The 22,931-nt window shown below is 34.0% G+C and overlaps 1 protein-coding gene across 1 annotated transcript; it reads left to right on the forward strand.

Moving 5' to 3' along the window:
- The first annotated feature begins 15,555 nt into the window (after nt 1–15,555).
- LOC105782410 (mitochondrial pyruvate carrier 1) lies at nt 15,556–17,569 on the forward strand. Its single transcript, XM_012607131.2, has 5 exons — nt 15,556–15,686; nt 15,791–15,913; nt 16,053–16,107; nt 16,204–16,339; nt 17,215–17,569. Exons 2-5 carry the CDS (start codon nt 15,818–15,820, stop codon nt 17,252–17,254), a joined length of 327 nt encoding a protein of 108 aa, XP_012462585.1. The 5' UTR covers nt 15,556–15,686; nt 15,791–15,817; the 3' UTR covers nt 17,255–17,569.
- The last annotated feature ends 5,362 nt before the right edge of the window (nt 17,570–22,931 follow it).

Genomic DNA, 22,931 nt, shown 5'->3' on the forward strand with positions numbered 1-22,931 from the left:
GCTTTGTACGAGACTCGAATGAAATCAGAACAAAATTTTCGGGCAAAATTAAAAAAAAAAAAAGAACTTGATTATAAAGCAATAGAAAAGCGGAAGGGCTAAAATCAAAATTAGCCCATCCATTAAGAAACACGCGAATCCTAAGACCGGATCGGGTCGGCACACGGGTATGGCCTTATACGGCGCCGTTTTGAGGCCACTGAAACAGGCCCTAAATGGCGTCGTTTTGTACCTATTATAAAATCAACTTTTTTTAAAAAAAAAACCTTCATTTTCTGCCCTTTTTTACAAACAAAAAAGAAAAAAAATTAACCCTAACTTTCTTTGCTAGGGCTTCAATTTTTAGCTGCCGCCGCCGTCGTGCCCACCGTGGAGCCACCACCGTGAACGGTGCTCGAAACCAGGTAAGTCGCTCTTTTCTTTTTATTATTATTATTTTAAAAAATATGAAATAGAGATAAAAAATGGAGAAAAAAGAAAACTCGAAGAGGGGGGAAAAAAACAAATCACCTTCAAATTCTATTCGATTATCTGTTTTTGTATTTTCAATGGTGTTTTTTTGATACAATATTCGTAACCTTACAATCGGTTTACCATTGGCTTTTATACCGAAAATAATCATAATAAAAAAAAATAATAAAAAATCCTATATCTTGCTTATTGTGCTGTGGTTTGTGGTTTGTTTGCAGGAAGAACGTGCGTGGTGCGAGGGCGACTTGCTGCAACGTTCGCGGAGTTGCTGTGCATGGGTGAGGCTGCTACGTTCGCGGAGTTGCTTTGCGTGGGTGAGACTGCTACGACAGAGGCGGCTGCTGAAGGGTTTCAGATCGGGCTGTTCTTCCAAATTGGGCTAGGGTTTGGGCCTAGTGTATTGGGCCAAGGGTATTTGGGTAATGTAATTTTGAGTGGGTTTATTTGGTCTAATTTGGGCTTTATGTTTTATTTTTTTATGTTTATTTATTCGGGCCTGGGCTTAAAATTGGGTATTACAGTTAAAATATGTCAAAATTCTTTAGATTTTTTTACATATTTGAAATTTAGTCCATATACATTTATTTTCGGGCATTTAGTCCCTTCACTTTTTAAATTTCAAAATTTAAGTCCAACTATTAACATTGTTAACTTTTGTTGTTAAATTTGTTGATTTGACATTTTGAAATAAAAACGATCACTTGCGCGTTATGTAACTTAAGAAACGACATTGTAATGAACCTAAATTTAACTAGATAATTTTAATAGTTAGACTTGAATTTTGAAACTTGAAAAGTAAAATGACTAAATTCTTAAAAATGTACAAAGACTAAAGTCCAATTTCTGAAGAATATAAAACTTATAGTACATTTTAACTTTTTCTTTACGATTGTTTTTTATCATATTTAAATTTACATATTTTTATAATGTTTTATAAATAATATGAAGTCAGTATTTCATAAATGACTCCAATATTTTAATTCTTAACCTATTAAAATAAAGGTGATAATACCAAAAAACCCCATGTACTATATCTTAAATTGCATCTTAGCCCTTTTATTGAAAAAAATGGACAAATTAACCCTTGTGCATTAGACTATTTAGATTGTTTGTTGCTTAATACACAAACCATGGAGAAGATTCACCTGTCTTGACTACTTAAAATATTCAATATATGTGCAATCTCATCGTCTCCTAAAGATCCTAATTGCATTGTCTTGCTATTATTAATATTCTTTTGAACATTCTAGGAGGATAAATTTTATTTACTGTAGGCCTGGTGAGAGTGAATGGGCAATTGTAACAGTACCGGAGGAGGTGAATTCTAGCATGGAAGAATCAGAAAATTCAATAAATTTGGATTATGATGATGAGAAAGAGGAATTAGAACTGATGGTCCTAACTAAAGCTAGAATCACAATTGTAATTGGCTACCAAGGTAAGATTTATGAGCTATGTAGGTCAACATTGGTGAAAATATATTTTGATCCAATTTTTCAAGTGAAGCTTGTGAAAAGAGGCGTATAGGACAAAGTTGAGTTACCCTTGGCATCATCTCTTGGAACAATAGATAATAAGTTTACATGATTGAATAATGTGACGAGCTTTTCGTGGTTCGAATAAATTTACGTGTAAAAATGCAAGCAAAATTACATAAGTGAAAGTTTTCAAGTTAAATTTGACAAGAAAAATATGGGAGAAGGTGGGATGCCTAGGTGAGAATATTGCTTTCTATTGTTTTAATCATAGTTGTTGTGTTGAAAGCTAATGTATGGAGAAAGGAAAAGCAGGGGCATAATTAGGGGGCTAGCAGGGGCCTGACCCCCCTAAAATGAAAAAATTTCCACTTAGGCCCTTTAAAGTTTTTAAAATTTTAAATTAGTAAAGGTAAAATTGCACTTTCCTCCCTATAAATGATAAAATTTTGATTTAATCCTTTAAAAATTATAAAGATATTAGTTATTCAAATGGTGAAATTATATTTTTACTATCATAAAAATTAAAATTTAATATCGATAATGAAAAGGAAATTGTATATGCTTTATCGCTTCTTTTCCAGATGATGAAAATGTTCTCCAAGACAACCTATCTCTCGCAAAGTGAGAATTCTTGCTAAAAATTCTCTAAGGCGCCGAAAATAAAGTGGAAGCAACTCAAAAAACGAAAGAACATAAAATGCCACAAGAAATTAAAGCTTGCCAAGAATGAGATAATTACAAATGAGGGAGAATACTTTTATTTATAGTTGAACTACTCAAAACCAACGGTATAGATTGAGTTACATTGACGATTGAGATTAAAGTCTATCTACAATTGAGATTCTTAAGGAATTGGCTCAATCCTTTAAAATTAAAAAAAATCAAATAATATTAGATTACAAATATTTTAAGATTTACTTTCCATATTTACCAAGGTAGCCCTAATTTTCCATAAGTGCTTCATTAGGCCTCCAAGACTTCAAGTAGACGAGTTTCTCCACATGTTCCACAAATTAGGCCAATTCAAGTGAGTCGAATAAGCCTCATTTAATCTAGTGATCTCCACGTCAACAATTAATTAAAATTTAATTTTTTTAAAAAAATTAAATTAAAAAAATAAAAAAATAATTTAAAAAGTATAAAAATTATAAAAAAATATTTTTAATTTAAAAAATTAATTAATTGTTAACGCACATGGACTGCCACATGGATGTCACATCAGTAAAGTTAAAATATGTTAACTATTCCATCTATTTTGAGGTAATTTGATAAAGAAAGTTTAAGGGCTAAAAAAATAAAAAATAAATAAAGAACTAAAATAACTTTATTTTGGAAAGTTGGAGGGAAAAATACATGATTATGTCCTTTTTTTAAAAAGGTGGTTGCTATTAAATCAATATTATTTTTGTAGATTAGAAGATAGTTAAAATCAGGTTAGTCGGTTTACCAATCGGTGAAATTGAAGGTAGAGGTACTTTGGGGAGACTTGAAAGGAATGGAAAATTTTCATTCTACTCTATTAATTCACAACTTGTAAACTTTGATAGGGAGCATAAAATAATAGCATGCTACATTTGGACTGGGTTTCGAGTTTTTATATACGAACCAATTAAGGTTAAAGAAAGGCATGGTTTCAAATCCTCAATTGATCACATTTTGAGAAGTTGCATGCAAGACTGCTACTGAAATACGTTGGATCTATGCATCATCAACCACCAATCAAATTTGCTACCTACCTATTTTGCCAGGATGAAAATTGAGATGTTGAAGTTGAAAGAGTGCAACAGACTTCAATTATGAGATTGAAGTTGATGGAAAAGTGGTAATAAGGGGGATATTAACAACTAGTGAGAAAATAGTATGCAAGGATTTCAAAATTTTTGTTAAGCTCACACAAAATCTATGCTCACCGACACCCTTCATCTCATCCCAGCTACCTGGTCTGGTCAATAACCAAGAAGCGACCACTTATTTGGCAAACAGAATGCTTGAAGCCATTGAGAAGAAAAATTTCAAAGTCCGCTATCTTCTCACTAGTTGTTGGTATCCCCTTATTACCACTTTTCCATCGGCTTCAATTTCACAATTGAAGTTTCCTGCACGCTTTAAACTTGAATATCTCAATTTCTATAATTTCCACTAGATTCCCTAATTAAAAACATATATAAACTTCTAGTAATAAAAGCTAATTAGTTGCACTTACCAAAACAAACAAGATGTGAAGCTTATCTAGGAGATGTTTTTTATTTGCATTCATGCTTTTTAGAAAGAGACGCTAAATCAAGTTCTCAACTAGGTGAAAGAAGTATGGCTTCTTTACCAATAGTTGAGACCCAATCGGGAGACGTTTTGGCATATATTCTTACTAATGTAATTTTTATTACAGATGGACAAATATACTTATCCGTCGATCTATTCAATGCTGGAATCAAACTTACTATTAATGTGAGGATTCTCGTCTCTAGAATGGGACTCACATATCAAATTAAAGCTATGAAACAAGTTACTGTTAAATCAAAATTGGAATTGGCCCAATTCGCTGAATTAGACGCCTTTGGGCATGTGCGTCACATGTGTGTAATACATGCATAAAACAATGAATGGAGTTAGTTGAATTTGTAAGTTTTGGAATAGGATGCATCTATTAGCTAACATTAGACATTCACATAATGTGCAGCCATACATGGCATTGCAAATGGATAACGCATGCATAGCATATGCACGTGATTCTTAATTTTCAAAGAATCTTTCAAATAGAAAACACGTACATAACATACACATAATTAATAATTTTCAAGGAACTCTTATGCTACCATAAATAAAGAACTCTTCAAACCACACAATCAATGCTTCACATCCATCATTCTAAGAAACTCTTTATGCATTTGAAGTTTAATTGGGGAAATGATGAAGGAAAGCACTAGCATATTAAGTTTTCTTTAGACAACATGGTGAAGAATGAATAAGGTTAGATTGTATGATTTAGATGTATCGAATTATTAATGCTAATTCAAAGATAATTTAACCATAGATGCACTTATGCATTGTACATATTTTTTATTTCACACATGAGTCTACCTATTTTAGAGAGAGAGGCATGCTCGGACACATAATTACCTATAAATTTAAGAGAAATATCATTTTGTGGGAATCCTTCTAATTTATTAGTGATTTGCAATAACAATTTTACTTCAAAAATACAACTTTTGAGAAGTCCTTCAACCTACATTTCATATCTCACATAAACTATATTAAAAGAAGCCTTTTCATTTTAACTAAAAACATGTATACATTAGATCCATATTGGAAATTAAGAAATAAACTTGTCACTTTCTATATAAAAGTTTAATTGTGTTACAGTAAATAAAGAACTCTTCAAACTACGAATCAACGCTTCATCTTTCTAAGAAACTTTATTATGCATTTAAAGTTTATTAGAATGAACATTGAAACTAGAAGCTTGAATAAATTTAGGAATATATCTTGCTAATTGCTATCTATGGACTTAGCTTGGTAGAGCAAACACCATAGATATAGGATCATAACGGCTCAGTGTGTACTTTTTGGAATATATAAACTGCTTTAAATTTAAATTAATTTATTATTTACATTAAATTCGATTATTACTATTAAAAATATGAATTCACTAAGTATTCGAATTTAGTAAGTTACTTTAACAAATAGTTTTAAAATATAAATAAGATAATGGAATTAAAGGGTAGATATGTGTATGATGGAAAAGAATTGAGTCGCTGAATTGATAAGAAAAGAGGAGGCTCAGAAGGAGCAGAGACGTGAAAAAAAGAATAGAAATCTAGCTAAAGAAATGCAAAAAAAAAAAAAAAAAAAAAGAGCAAAGAAATAGAAACAGAATGAGAACAAGGAGGAGAAGTAAAAGAAGAAATCTCCTCTAAAAGAGGCTTTAGAAATTCTCTCTTAAAAGGTTTTGTGACTTTTAAAGATTAGTATTGTTTTGCTTGAATTTTGAGTTTAATTGGTTTTATTCTTATTTTAGGCCACGAAAATAAAAAGATTCCTTATTGGTATTTGTTAAACTCTTCTATAAAATCAAATTTTACTGGTATTTATTGTAAGGTTTGGTTCTCTTTTATTTTCTTTTAAGCTCTCCTATAAAAAAAATTTTAACACATTGTTCTTGTTTCAACTTATTGAACCGTTCTTTTTCTTGGTTTTCTAACTTTTGGTTTTTGAATTTTGAATTTTTATTCCATCAAACTCCTCCAATCTATATGAATTGATATTTCTTCTTTATTTAATTGGTTTTGTAACAATGGTATAAGCGATATTGTACACCGACTTTTATACTTCATAAATTTTGCAGGCAATGAATGCTTTGTAAAAGTTTCCCACAGTTGTTTGAGGAAAAAATCCATGACCACAACATTAGTAAAGGCCATAAAGAAAGTGCACATGTTATGGGCTAGATATTTAGTCTTGCAATCCGTGCGGCCTTAACTAATTTTTTGGGTTCAAATCCGCTTTAAGTCAACCTAATTCTCGTAAAATGAAAATTCTTGCTAAAAATTATCCAATGCATTGAAAATAAAGTGGAAGCAACTAAAAATGAAAGAACAATGAAAAAACATAAAATGCCACAAGAAAGTAACGCATACCAAGTGTTTGAGTCAATGCTCTCTGAATATTCTATTACTTTAGAAAGAATACAAAGAACGAGATAATTACAAATGAGTGGGAATGCCTCTATTTATAATTGAGCTCCCTAAAACTAACAGTACAGATTGAGTTACATTGACGATCGAGATTAAAATCTATCTACAATGAGATTCTTAGGGGATTGACAATCCTTTAAAATTAAAAAAAAATCAAATATTATTAGATTACAAATTGTAAAATTATTTTCTATATTTACCAAGGTAGTCCTAATTTTCCATAAATACTTCACTAGGTTTAGGGCCAATTGGGCCGAATTAGAATCCTTAGTAAATAGTGAATCATGCGCGGAAATATATTCCCTTCAATTTATATTTTATTGTTTATGTTACATATTGTTAAATAGTGAAGAAGGGTACGAAGGTTATTTCATATTCAAAGAGGGTGGTGGTGGTTTATTGATGCTGTTCATTGAATAAGAGAAAAACAAAAACCAGAAACAGAAACAGAAACAGGGAAGATTTTAATCGGAGGGAAGGAAGATTGGAGTTTGGAAATGTTAACAAAAAGAAATCACTTGTGAATATTTATTCAACTAATATTTCACGTCAACAATCCATTAGATGGTTTTAATACGAGTTCTTAATTTAAATAATTATTTTATTTGAAGTAATTAAATTGAAAAACAATAGAATAATTGAAGTAAGAGAAACCTCATTTTAGAGTGACTATGGATATAATTAACCCTAATTTCTATATAAAAATTAACTTAAATCGAATTTTTTCAATAATATCATTATATGTTCTAATCATATTTGCTCTTTTTGATACAATATTTAGAACTAATCATAACCTCTCTCCAACCCATAAATAGGAGGATAATGCACTTCAATACACTCAAATCCATGTCCCATGTCTATATCAATTGAGTTAAAACTCAATCGAGGTGAAATAATTTAATTATTATAAGGTAAATTTCAATTTTAAAAAGTACAATACTTTAATAATACTTTGTTGCTAACATAATTTATGTTGGGTTTCTCTCACAAAAGTAATTTTAAAGAAAACCAAATGATAAAAATTACTTTATATAATTTCCATTCACCGAAAGTCCTAAACAGACTTGTGACGCAACTCTTTGCTTTTGGTTCCCATGTTTAGTCCATTGAATCACAAAGTGAAAGTAGAATCAGGAATTGTTTTAAATCTGCGCAAATGGCTCAGTCAAATCATTAGTAAAAGCTTTTTATTTAGTATTTATTTTTGGGTAAAAAAGAAACTTCAAATTTTAACTCAAACAAGCATCCTTGTTAGTGTCTGAGTAGGTATCCAACAAGTCATTGAAGTCGGGAAAAAGCGTGAAAAGTTGGAGTAGCTATAAAAATCGACTCTTGCTCTCATCTTTCCCTCTTTATTATTATCGATAAAGTGTGAAAATTAATAGAATTTTTGTGTGGTTTACGGTGTTTGTTTTTAGAAAGAAGAAGGTATTAGGGGTTCCATGGCCAAGTGTAAATTCTTAACAGCTGAACAGGTGGGACAATGATCTAACTTCCCTGATGATGTTTTAACTATCATCCTTTCTCATCTTTTTGGTAAAGATTATGTCAATTTGCTAGATGTTTGTTGTTCATGGAGGTCAGCTCCACCTCCACTGAGATCCCTCCCCAATCTTTGTGCAAGTCCATATCCGTCTCTTTTCCACTTCTCTGGTAACAATTCCAAGTGCAAATTCTATGACCCTTTTTACAATGGCACATATGTTGCTCAGATTCCTGATGAATTGATTGATGCAAGAATTTTCTTCTCCAACTACGGCTGGTTGCTCATGTGTCAAGATACTCAACTCTCTTTCTCCCATCCATTCACCAATCAAAGGATTGACTTACCAAGCATAGAACGTCACAACTTAGAAGAGTATGGCAGAATGTGCTTCTCCACTCCACCCACTTCACCTAATTGCTTGGTTTTCGGTATTCTAAATGATTATCCAATAATAAGTGACGTAACAATCATTCATCGAGGAGAAAGTTCATGGACAAACATCTGTTACAAGACAAATAATGTAAGGTTCTATACATCTCATGGTAATCCTGTTTTCTACAAGGGTGCTTTCTATTGTTTGGGCATAGATGGGAAATTAGGCATCTTCGATCCCAACAAAAGGGGAAGCCGTTGTTGGAATATAATTGACAAGCTAAACTTCCTTGCGACTCAATCCAAGAGAACTTATTAGTTGAGTCCAACGGAGAACTGATTTCGATCTGTATGGATCCTATTGGAGAGTATGTCAGGATTTTTCGACTTAATTATGACTATGATATTAGGTGGGAAGATGTTCACAACTTGGGAGATGAGATGATTTTTGCTAGTCGAACAGGTAGTATGTGCTTGCAAACTCATGCTATGGGGAATACTATATATTTTCCGAGCTTCGACAATGGAGGTAATGGGCTGTTTTATTCTCTTGCCTCACATAAATTTCACTCACTTGGGGTAGCATTACCTAGAAAAGATTTGTATAATACGAAACGGATGTTACATTGTGCTTGGATTACGCCAACTGCATTGGAAGTTTATACGGAATATGAGCTTAGATGGTTTCTGAATCGTGAGAATTTTATTCCTTCGAGCAGAAGAGTGAGCCTCACGGGGGCAACTCACACATGTCTCTCGTTTGTCCTCACAGATCTTGAGGACTTGAACAATCAACTATTCTTTAACATGTTCAGTACCCCTCACAATGCTGAGGGGATACTTAATAAAGTTCGTCAAATGCACACCGAAACATGTGCTTTCGGTTGGTTATTTCAGGTTGATTGGGATTGTTCGGATTGTTTGTTGCTTAATCTGCAAACCATGGAGAAGATCCACCTGCCTCGACTACCTAAAATAATCATCAAACTTATTCATTATTATTCTATTGAACATGCTAGGAGGATCAATTTTATTTACTGTAGGCCTGGTGAGAGTGAATGGACAATTGTAACAGTATCGGAAGAGGTGAATTCTAACTTGGATGAATTCAAAAATTCAATAAATTTGAATTATGATTATGAGGAGAGGAAGTAGAACTGATGGTCCTAACTAAAGCTAGAATCACAAATGTAATTGGCTAGCAAGGTAAGATTAATGGGCTATGTAGGTCAACATTGGTGAAAATAGATTTTGATCCAATTTTTCAAGTAAAGCTTGTGAAAAAAGGCGAATGGGCCAAAGTTGAGTTACCCTTGGCAGCCTTTCTTGGAACAGTAGTTATTTACATGGTTGAATTATGTGAAGAACTTTTCGTGGTTTGGATACATTTCCGTGGTGAGGATACTAAAAATGCAAGCAAAATTACAGAAGTGTAAGTTTCCAAGTTAAATTTTAGAAGAAAAATATGGGAAAAGGTGAGGTGCCTCGTCGAGAACACTGCTTTCTTTTGTTATGGTCATAGTTGCTGCATTGTAAACTGATGTGTGGAGAAAGGAAAAGGAAACTGTATATACTTTATCTTTATCGCTTCTTTTCCGGATTATGAAAAATGTTTATGCTTTTGGCTTTGAAGATGGGAGTATTTCTGTTTCTTTGGCATTTCCAGAAGTAGACATGAATGGTTTTGAGTGGACTGCTTTAACGTTACGCTAATCTATTGCATGTATCTTTATAGTTTTATGTTTTACCACTGTTACTATTTGTGTTTAAACATTATTCTCTCCCTTTTTCTATACAAGAACAATTATGTTTTCTTATTGCAATTGTATACAAGAACAAGTATACTGCAATTATAAATAGAAGTCTAAATAACTACAAGTATCAAATTATTATACATGGACTTGTCCGAATAATCACTAAGTAGAATTAAACTATTACAACACGAACGGACTAAGAACTAATACAATCCAAACTAAAACCAACAAACTAAGATTAACTGGACTAAAACTCCCACAGATGATGAGACTCCAAAACTTACGCATATAATTCGACATGATAAATCTCGAACTTGGGTACTCAAAACTTAGGACCTCCACCTTTGCCTATTGATCTATATTCTCTTTCTCTCGTATGTCAAACGGATTTATGAGTTTAGGTAAGTAACATTTTGACAATTTTATAGCTGATCCACTTTTTTTTTCTTTTTATTATTATTTTTTTCAATTTTGACCATGTTTATTTTAGTTGGATCAACTCACAATGATTTTTTGGATAAATTATAGATTTAGCCATTTATATTTGGTTTAAATTATATTTTAGTCACCACATTTTTAAAAAAATTTACGGTATGATTAACGTTATTAATTTGTTACATTTTGACTTTTGAGCTGTTTCTTATTATTAATGATGCAACGACAAATTGACTTAACACTTTATATCAACATTTTTGACAAAAGTTTTAAATCAAATTTTATAGCTAATCCTAAAATTTTCTTTTTGAGAAATTTTCATATTTTTAGCTTAAATACATGTTTATTCCTTAAACTTGACTCATTCTCGATACTTATAATTCGGAAAATTCTAAGAATATAAAAATGAAAAAAATTCTAATAACATTTAAAATTTCAAAATAACATAAATATATACAAAACTTGAAAGAAAATCAAACTCAAGAACATCTAATCATAAATAAAAAAAAGCTAATAGAGAATACCTTAAACTCTCACAAATAATTTCCTTAAAAAATTTATCCTAAAAGCCCAAATTTAGAAATTTATAAAAATAAAAATTGATGGGTACTACCAAAATTAAATTTCTTACCCCAAAATCGATTAAAATATATGATAAGAAAGTAGGGTCAGATCCCACTAAGACTAGCCTAATCGGAACTAAATTATTACACTATTGACTATAATTAATAATTTAGTCATCAAAATGAAACAAATCAATAACATTAGTGTTCGTATCATAACTTTGGGGGTTGAAAGGAATGGAAAATTTTCATTCTGCTCCACTAATTCACAATTTGTAAACTTTAATAGGGAGCATATAATAATAGCATGCTACATTTGGACTGGGTTTCGATTTTTTATATGGTCAAAGACACTAAACAAGTTTAACATGAACCAATTAAAGGTCAATAAAGGCATGGTTTCAGATCCTCAATTGATCACATTTTGAGAAGATGAATGAAAAACTGCTACTGAAATTTGGCTGGATTTGCGCATCATCAACCACCAAACAAATTTGTTATCTAGTGCAAGAGACTTCAATTGTGAGATTAAAGTTGATGAAGAAATGGTAATAAGGGGGATACTAACAATGGGGGAGCAAATAGTATTCAGGGGCTTTGAAAATTTTCTTATGCTCACACAAAATCTATGCCCACCGACACGCTTCATCTCATTCAAGCTACTTGGTCCCGTCAATAACCAAGAACCAACCACTTATTTGGAAAACGGAATGCTTGAAGCAATTGTGAAGAAAAATTTCAAAGTCCTTGCATACTATTTTCTCACGAGTTTTTAGGATCCCTTTATTACCACTTTCCCATCAGCTTCAATCTCACAATTGAAGTCTCCTGCACTCTTCAAACTCGAATATCTCAATTACCATCCCCACAAAATAGATAGAAAGATGAAATATGATGATTCAAAGCTTTTCTAATGGAGAATTCGATATTAATGAACATCACAACTAGATTAAATCCTAGAATAAAGGATTAATGACATGAACCATTTGCCCATCTCTTAATCAAAGAGATAAGGTTTTTCTCATCGAATAAAGATGTTGCTTAAACTTAATGTAGGTTATGGCTGAAACTTATTACCGCTACTTATATAACTGTCATTGCCTTAATGCAATACAACTTTCCAAATGCACTCATTGATTGTTCACCTTAAAAATATTAATATCTCCTTTACTACCTTGGATTTCTTTCCTTTTACAGTAAATTTCTATGTTTCCACCATATTCCCTATTTATTAACATATATAAACTTCCTAATTAGTTGCACTTACCAAAACAAACAAGATGTGAAGTTATCCCAAAGATGTTTTTTATTTGCATTCACCCTTTTTAGAAAGAGCTGCTAAATCAAGTTCTTAGCTAGGTGAATGAAGCATGACTGCTTTACCAATAGTTCAGGCCCAATTAGGAGACGTTTCGGCATATCTTTCTACTAATGTGATTTTCATTACAGATAGACAAATATTCTTATTCGGCGATCTATTCAATGCTGGAATCAAACCTGCTATTAATGTGGGGAATTGCGTCTCCAGAGTGGGACTTTTAGTTCAAATTAAAGCTATGACACAAGTTATTGGTAAATCAAAATTGGAATTGGCCTAATTCGCCAAATTAGAAAGCTTTATGCATGTGCGTCGCACATGTGAAATACACACAGAAAACAATGAATGGAGTTAATTTAGGATGCATCTGTTAACTAACATTGGACATTCACATAATGTGCAGCCATATTTGGCATTTGTAAATGGATAACACATGCATAACATGTATGCAATCCTTAATTTTCGAAGAATCTTTCAAATAGAAAACACGTACATAAAATACACATAATTAATAATTTTCAAGGAACTCCTATACTACCATAAATAAAGGGCTCTTCAAATCACAAAATTAATGCTTCACATCCATCATTCTAAAAAAACTCTTTATTATGCAATTGAAGTTTAATAGGGGAAACGACGAAGGAAAGCACTAGTATATTAAGTTTTCTTTAGACAGCATGGTGAAGAATGAACAAGGTTAGATTGTATTGGACTTAGATGTATCGATTTATTAATATTAATTGAAATATAACCATAGATGCACTTATGCGTTGTAATCCACGTACATACATTTTACTTTACATGTGTCTACCTATTTCAAATAGAGAAAGGCAAGCTTTGACATATAAAAACCTATAAATTTAAGAGAAATATCATTTTTTTGAATCCATCTAATTTAGTAGCGATGTGCAATATCAATTTTTATTTTAAAGAGTAAAGCTTTCGAGAACTCCTTCAACCTACATTCCATATCTCGGATAAACTATATTACAAAAAATCTCTTCATTTTAACTAAAAGTATGGATACATTAGACTCATATTGCAAATCATGAAATAGACTTGTCAACTTTTTGTATAGAAGCTTAATTGTGCTATCGTAAATAAAGAACTCTTCAAACCACAGAATCAATGCTTAATCTTTCTAAGAAATTGTGTTATGCAATTGAAGTTTATTACACTAAAAAAGCTTGAATAAATTTAGCAATACATCTTGCTAATTGCAATCTATAGACTTAGTTGGGCAACGCAAACACCATAGATATGGGATCGTAATAACTCAATATCCTTTTTGGAATATATAAATTGCTTTCAATTTAAATCAGTTTATTATCTACATTAAATTCTATTATTACGCTTAGAATTGAATCGATCAAATATTTGAATTTAGTAAATTACTTTAGCAAAAAGTTTTAAATTATAAATAGGATAATGGTATTATCCACAAAATTACTAAAGTATATCTATAAAATTGAGACATTTCAAAATAATATAATCTCACCACGTTTGACATCATTATTTATAAGCCATTATACTTCATTAGTTAATAATAACCAAGTTGAGAGGTTAAATTTATGCATTGAACTCAAAAGACTAATGTAACGTATATTTGAACTTTTACATTTAACAATTCTATAAATACCATACATAATGTCTTAAACTCGTATTCTTAATTCGTTAAAAACTCGTATTCTTAATTCGTTAAACTGATGAACATCCAAATTTAATTCTACAATATTTGAATACGTAAAAAGTAATTTAGACATTCACGAGTTCAACGTATTTCGAAACACTCTTGGAGTTTTGACTAAATATTATTAAGATCGGAGTAATATTCATTCTCAAGATCAGTAGTATCTCAAGAAAATCTCGATTAGCGTAATGAGACATTGCATTGCATAATATTCGATTGTTTTTGCAGCCTGAGACTCAGTTGGCTCTGAGGAAATCGAAGGGTGCTTCATCTTAATTAATTTGCTGAGCGGTGTATTTTAACTCGGAAACTATTACATTTTTCTTTAGTTGTCTCTGTAATGAGAACATTTTTGTTTCCTTCATAATGAGGTGTTTAAGACTCAAAGTTTGTCTATGGAGATTCTTGGTTCTATGGTGATTTTGCTTGTAATACTAAAGTAGCTCGTAAACCTGATTAAGTTCCATATATGTATTCTTATTTTTATCCATTTTTTTAAATATTCAAACTTAAGCTTGAAATCTGTTTTGAATAAGTAATTCTTTGTATTCTTTCAACGTCTATTTTATTTATTTATTTATAATTTTGTAAAAATATATTTTCAGTTAAATTGGGTGTTTTTGGGTCAATTATTTGGGTTATTGAAAATTTCTAATATTATATATGTATTTTAATTTAACGTAGGTTTAAAATGTTGAATATCAAGGTCTTGTAATATTTAAATCTATATTTTCATATGAAAGCGAACATTTTTGTCAACAATGATTTTTATTTTTTATATTATTTAAATCTATTATTATATTTTTTAAAATATTTATGTATTTTTTATAATTTTGAATTTTTGGAATTAATATCAAATTAAGATTATTTGTAAATTGATATAATATGTAAAAGTTGAGAGTTAAATTTTTATTATACTAAATTTTAATTGTGGAGTTAAATCTTTTACTCTGATTGTTTAAAATCTTTTATAAATTTGTACTAATGGAATTAAAATTTTGGAGGTGGATCATATAAGTAAAACTATTTATAAATTCAACAAATGGAGTAGGTAATTAATAGAAATTATGAAATATTATTTAAAGGATGATATAATTCCTTAAATGATGCAAAAGAAATACAACGAGTTTTTTGGGCGAAAAGGAAATATATGATCTCATTCTTTTTAAAGATTGGGGGAAAATAATTATTAATGAAATGGCGATTTTTCAAATAAACGCCTCAAAACGAATCGATTTGTAAACCCTAATAAAAGCTGGGGAATATTTGGGAAGTATTGTAAAAGACCAAGGGTCCAAAAAGCAAAGTTAAAGCTTAGAACAAGCTGGAAAAAGACCGCTGCTTGAATTAGAACTTGGGCATGATTTTTGGTTTTTGCCCGAGAATAGTTTGAAATTTTGTCCTAGCTCCTATACCTATACATTGGCAGTACTTTCAGATGATCTATATAGCTTTCTATTTCCGTAGCTGAATTTATTTTAGTATTTGAAATTTGATGATTTATAATAATATTTTGTATTCAACAATCGCAGAGCTACATTCAGCAATATTTGTAACAGATGGCTTCTTCCTTCCGAGCATTCCTAAACAGTTCAGTTGGCCCAAAAACAACTCACTTTTGGGGGCCTGTTGCAAATTGGGGTTTTGTTCTCGCTGTATGTTCAACTACCATCATTTTAAGATAGCATTTTAACATATTCAGCTGTTCATCCTAGAAAAAGTCATCCCAGATCTGAGAAACGTACAACTTTTGCTTTATCACTTGTATCTGAACACTGTTTATGAACATGTCAGGGATTGGTGGACATGAATAAGCCCCCAGAAATGATTTCTGGCAACATGACATCAGGTAAAAAAAAAAATACAGTTCAAAGAAGCTTTAGATTTTTTTGGTATTTATTGCCTGCCTCAGTTTCTAATTATTCTCCTCTATTCTGGTGTGCAGCGATGTGTGTCTATTCTGCATTATTCATGAGGTTTGCATGGATGGTACAACCACGAAACTATCTACTGTTGGCGTGCCATGCTTCAAATGAGACAGTACAGCTCTACCAACTCTCCCGTTGGGCAAGAGCTCAAGGGTAAGCATGATCTTTCTGGTTTATATTTAGCATGTGTTAATTGGACTCAAGGGTGAGTGTTAGATATGGGTATATGTCGGACACAGATATACTCCAGTGGGAACAATATAGCATTGAGCCAATTTCTATGCAATTGTGATTTAGTTTGCGATCCTTGTTTCCACCTATGCATTATTACCCTTTCCCTGTTTAATGCTGACTTATGCTTACAATCTTTCGATCTCGTTCTGGTATAGAGATCTCATGTGTAATTTGAACAAATATTTAATGTCATGACTGAATCCAGGGGCAAATTTAAAGGGGGCAGGCAGCCCCTCCCCCCCCCCCACCCCCCAAAAAAAAAACAAATGGAAGAATTGCTATGTAGGCCCCTTAAAAATTGTTTAAATTATAAATTAATACATTATATTTTGACCTCTCAAAAATTTATAATTCAATTCTGACCTACACTAAAAAGATTTCTGGATTCGCCCCTTACTTAATCATAGAAAAGTTGTACTTTCAGGTAACCTAGTGACTAGAATTGATTCAGATTGGTACTGTCGAAGTTAAATTTCAATATGAAATGATGTTCATGACCACGTTCTCTTAAAATTTTGCAATGATCAAATACTTGGGATAAGAATGGATGCATCTGCTTTGTTACATGTAAATTTGCAATTATCGAGGAAAGAAAAACTTGGATATTATATTCTTGATTTCATAAAGAATATTTGGTTGTTGCCTTATTAGGTGTAGGAATTTATTAAAGCATGGTGAGTTCATAGATCGGATAATTAAAATTTCAATATTTGGAGTTGCTTTCAGTTACATATTTGGTTGTCTCGTTTTTCCGCTTGATCTAACATAGATACTATCATCCTAATGTTGTTTAGGTATTTGTCGGATAAGAAAGACAAAGCTACATTGCAGTAAAGCAGCTTCAGTTGGAGCTAGCTGCTTTTCGTTTCTTTCCCTTCCAAGTGTCTGTGAGTTTTACTGTGATCTGTGAAGATTGTAGTATTCTGAACTTACTATTAAAGCATTCATTTTGACTGCTAAACCAATAATGATTGTTGGAGTGCATCTTGATTGACCCTATAATGTGTTCTGAATCTTGATTTTACCTGTTAAAAAGGTAAAATTAGCTTAGAGTTACGATCACTGTTGATTTGGGCATCAAGTCATGTTTTTAATAAACTTTGAATCGATTTAGCAGATCACAGAATGTATAATTTTTAACTTTGTCCATCTCTTTTGAGTACTTAGCAGCTATGTTGTTTCCATTTTTCATTTTTTTTATCCATACACCACCTTTATTCCGACCCCTAAGTGGCATTTCTAAATTTTTAATAATTAGTAAATTGCAAAGAAACTGGCAGCAAATCAGACCTAAAAAAAGAAGTAAACAAAATTCCAATACACCAAGTTTTTATGAAGTTAACAGTTGTCACTGGTTCTTAAAATTTTCAGTTACATTCATACAATTGAAACATCACACCTATTGGATCCCGATCGAACAGGCATGTCTGGTCCAGTTTTTCATCATTGGTATATTTTCTATCAAAACAGCCATAGACCAACACATCCTTTGCTAAAGTTTTAAACCATCTTCCCCATGCTCCTTGACCATGCCATCCGTATCTGTTGCGAGACCAAAATTTGAACTAAGAACAGAGAACAGAGAGGGAAGAAATCGGAGAAGAAAATAAGAGAATGAGAGAGAACAGAGAAATTTTGTTTACTGATATTTTCCTCGAATAACGCTTCCATGCAATACATGCAAATTTAAAGAAACTGTAAACATGATGATGTGGACAATTTTCTGTTGCAATCAAAACGCCGCGTATTGATAATTCAAAAACTCCCCGTTTTACTTAAGATCGAACTTTTTGCCAACTTTTAAGCTCATAACAATACCTCCTTCCCAGAAAACAGCCTTGTCCTCAAGGCTGGAAGTTAGGAAATTTGCTCCAAAATACAGAGAAAGATTCCCACGTAGCATCTTCAGGAAACGAGTTGGCCCATTCTATTAACACCTCGGTCACAGCTTGGCTGCCCCTTTTAACTATTCTTCGGTCGATAATATAAAGAGGCTCTTTTGGCAAAGCACCATGCTCATCCATCAGTGGCAATTGAGTCTGGGTGGGAACCGTCCCCACATGTTTCTTTAGTTGAGAAACATGGAATGTCGGATGGATCCGAGATTGCGGCGGAAGTTGCAAGGTATAAGGCACTGCACCTATTTTCTTGAGCACGGGAAAAGGACCATAGTACTTAGGAGACAACTTCTGATTAGAGATTTTCCGAATGGAATGCTGCCTATATGGTTGTAGGCGCAAATAAACCAAATCACCCACTTGAAAACTTCTATCAGAGCGATGTTTGTCTGCCAATTGCTTCATACGAATCTGCGTCTTCTTCAGACAAAATTGGAGCAGTTGTCTAGCAGCTTCTCTAGCTTGCAAACTGCGATCCACAACAGCCACACGAGAAACGCCTGCCAAATAAGGCATATGTGTAGGAGGGGTTTGTCTATACAGTGCCTCATATGGGGTAAGTTGAATAGCTGAATGATAGGATGAATTATACCACCATTCGGTTAATGGTAACCAATGAGTCCATTGTGCAGGTGTTTCCCCTGTCATGCACTTCAAATAATTCTCCAAGCATCGATTAAGGACCTCCGTCTGCCCATCCGTCTGTGGATGATAGGCCGTCGACAATAAGAGCTTAGTTTCAGACTGTCAAAACAACTCCTGCCAGAAACTACTGATAAAAATCCGATCCCTGTCCGAAACAATGGATTCAGGCATACCGTGTAATTTATAAACTTGCGCCAAATATTCTTGGGCCACGTCTTTAGCAGTGAACGGGTGACTCATTGCTAAAAAGTGTCCGTATTTGGTGAGATGATCCACCACCACAAGGATAACAGTCTTTTTGTTTGAAGCTGGTAAGCCTTCAATAAAGTCCATGCTAACCACCGCCCACGCTCGCTCCGGTATCGGCAAAGGTTGTAAAAGACCCGGAGAAGCCACTGACTCGCCTTTACATTTCTGACAGACCGAACACTCATGAATCCACTTCTTAACATCTGTTGTGAGCCCTTTCCAATACAACTAACTTGCAATTCTTTTCCTAGTAACATGTACTCCTGAGTGACCTCCAATGGAACTAGAGTGGAAGTGTAAGAACAGCTCTCGGCGCAATTGAGGAACTTTATCCACCACAATCTTCCTTTTTCGAAACAAAAATCTACCATCCCAAGAATACTTTGGATCATTGCTTTGGCCTTGTGTAATTTTCTGAATAATGTGTTGTAGCCTGTCATCTGATATGTATGATTGTTGTACCTGCTCCAAAAGACTCGAAATAACGGTACTTGTGGACATCTGATAATACTGACAATGATCAAACTGGGGTTGTCGAGAGAGAGCATCCGCAACCTTGTTATTGATCCCTTTTCTATATGATACTTCAAAATCGTAACCTAACATTTTCGCAACCCACCTTTGCTGAAATGGTGTCACAGCCACTTGGTCCGATAGGAACCTCAAACTCTGGTGGTCTGTCCTGATTTTAAAACGTCGACCAACTAAATAGGGATGCCATTTTCGAACCGCTAACAGCACCGCCATCATTTCTTTCTCATAGATCGACAAAGCTTGGTAGCGCACCCCGAGAACTTTGCTAAAGAAAGCAATCGTTCTTCCTTGCTGCTGTAGCACGGCCCCAATACCAACCCCACTAGCGTCTGTGTCGACAACAAATTCGAGCTGAAAATTTGGAAGAGCTAATACAGGGGCTGGGCTTATAACCTGTTTAAGTGTCTAGAACGCTTCAGTAGCTCGGTCAGACTACCCCCATCCATCTTTTTTCAACAAATCAGTAAGTGGGCGAGCCAACATCCCATAATTCTTGATAAACCTTCTGTAGTACCCCGTGAGACCAAGGAAGCTTCGCAACTCCTTCGCTGACCGAGGAACAGTCCACGCAAGTATACACTCAACTTTCGAACTGTCCATGGAAACGGTTCCCTCTTGCAAAACATGTCCCAGGTAGTAGACTTGAGATGACCCAAAACAACATTTTGACTTTTTGGCAAACAACTGCTGTTCCCTCAAGATCGACAAAACTGATCTCAAATGTTGTAAGTGCTCCTCCCAAGACTTTGAATAGACAAGAATGTCATCAAAAAATACAAGCACAAATTTCCGTAGCAATGATTTAAAAACTGAATTCATGAGAGCTTGAAAGCTTGAGGGAGCATTAGTGAGGCCAAAGGGCATCACTAAAAATTCATAGTGCCCCTCATGCGTATGGAACGCCGTTTTGTGAATATCGGGCTCCCACATACGAATTTGATGGTAACCAGATCTTAAATCCAGTTTAGAAAACACTTTAGCCTCCCCTAACTCATCCAACAATTCTTCAATCACCGGAATAGGGAACTTGTCTTTGACGGTGTGCTGGTTCAACTGTCTATAATCCACACATAATCTCCAACTTCCGTCCTTTTTCTTGACCATAACAATGGGAGATGCAAAAGAACTGGTGCTGTCGCGAATAATACCAGCTTGCAACATTTCTTTGGTGAGCTTCTCTATTTCATTCTTTTAAAATGCTGGATAACGGTAAGGTCGCATCTTGACCACTACTCCCTCATTCATCAATGGAATTTTGTGATCATGTACTCTGTGAGGTGGTAATCCTTTTGGAATCTGGAATATGTCATCAAACTCCTTCAATAACCCTTGTAGACAAAATTCATAGTTCTCATTCTTTTTAGTAGACAATGTCACTTGTTCAAGCGAACTCAACACTGCTGTAAAAGGCCCCATCGACTGTCCAACAGTTGTAAAACACCTCGGATTAATTTTCATCTTCCCCTCAGCCAATGAACCCGGAGCTATGCCTTGAAGAACACAACATTCCCCTGCTACATTAAATTGTATCGTTAGGGAACCAAAATTCCACATAATATCCCCAAGAGTCAAAAGCCATTGGACCCCCAACACCATATCACACCCTTTCAAAGCTAACACCATGAAATCAGTCTTAAACTTATGGTTCTGTACCTTCCAAGCAACCTCCTTTCACAGACCCCTAGTAAACAAACAACTCCCATTTGCTACTGAAACCCTCAAACACTCCTGGTGCACCACTGGTAGTGATAATTTGTGTACCAATTTTGCATCAACAAAGTTATGGGTACTACCCGAATCAACTAAAATGATAGCCCAGTGAGTCCCCAATTTGGCAGCCATTCGCATGGTATTATGCCCTTGCATCCCCGTAAGAGCATTCAGTGAAATAGTAGGGGATGTAAGACCCTCCTCATCGTTTCCATTTTCCTCCAACTTGTCAGAACACTCCTGAAACTCCTCAACCTCCCCATCCGAGTGAGGTTCCAATAAGACTTGATACAGTTGAGATCTCATGCATTTATGACATGCATGATACTTAGCCCCACACTAAAAACAAAGACCCTTCTGCTTCCTTTCGGCCATCAGTGCTAGAGAAATATTTTTAGACCCCTGATTGTTGGTTGAGACCCTGGTGGTAGCCTGACTACCAACTACTGATCTAGTAGGAAAAGAAGATTGCCTCGATACAGCAGAGGTATTGCTAAAAGTTCTAAGTGAATGAGCTACCGCAGTTGTTGTAGGTCCCTTACCCGAATGGGACATCAGTATTTCTATATTTTTAGCTAATTGGAAGGCTTCCATCAAAGTCGATGCTGCAAATAAATCCAAGTAATTGCCTATGTCAGTTTTCAAGTTTCCCAAAAAAATACTGAGAGCATACGATTCGGGTAAATGTAATTGATCAAGCAAGCCTACAAAAAGGTCTTGGAACTGCTCCACCGTACCTTGTTGCTTGAGGTTAACTAATTCTCTCATTGGATCTCCAAACGTTACACCCCAAAAACGATCCTGGAGACTCTTAATATACGCCGGCCATGATAGCATTTGCAACCCACCATTACGTTGAGAGTAAAAATGGTGCCACTCTAACGCTCTGCCCTCCAAGTTCAACATGACCAATCGGACTTTGCTAACATCGGGTATCCCTTCTACTTCGAAATACTGCTCCAACTTAGCCCACCATCCTCGAAAATCGGCACCATCAAACTTGGGACACTCCAATCAGCTTTGAGTATTAAAAACCCCAGCCACATAAGAAGAATCTTTCATTTGTTCATTACCCCCATTCGGAACTACGGTTTCAGCCTGCACCTGAGGAAGATCCGTGGTCTTAGGACCGAAACCTGGAGGAGCTCCCAAAACGCCTTTGCCCTTGTCTCCGGAAGCATGCACCGACGTTCCTGCTGGTGGAGGTCCAAAGTATTGGCTCATCAAAACTTGAAAATCTGCCTGGAACTCGGTTTTAAAATCCTGCAGTCGCTGTTCCAACTTTGTTTCCACCCGAACGATTTCCTCTTGAATTTTGAAAATCTCTTGTTGCATATTGCCCACCTCCTTCTGTAACCTTGTCGAAACTCCGTCGCCGGCCATCAGTGGGATCGTTAGGAGCTCTGATACCTTTGTTGCGAGACCAAAATTTGAACTAAGAACAGAGAACAGAGAGGGAAGAAATCGGAGAAGAA

This window comes from Gossypium raimondii, chromosome 13 (genome assembly GCF_025698545.1).
Source record: "Gossypium raimondii isolate GPD5lz chromosome 13, ASM2569854v1, whole genome shotgun sequence".
Lineage (NCBI taxonomy): Eukaryota > Viridiplantae > Streptophyta > Magnoliopsida > Malvales > Malvaceae > Gossypium > Gossypium raimondii.

What these genes read in the sequence shown, in the direction of transcription:
- LOC105782410 (XM_012607131.2), top strand. Translation starts at nt 15,818, where the DNA reads ATGGCTTCTTCCTTCCGAGCATTCCTAAACAGTTCAGTTGGCCCAAAA. An exon ending in TTCTGGCAACATGACATCAG is followed by an intron (nt 16,108 to 16,203) that starts GTAAAAAAAAAA and finishes TCTGGTGTGCAG; the next exon opens with CGATGTGTGTCTATTCTGCA. An exon ending in CGTTGGGCAAGAGCTCAAGG is followed by an intron (nt 16,340 to 17,214) that starts GTAAGCATGATC and finishes AATGTTGTTTAG; the next exon opens with GTATTTGTCGGATAAGAAAG.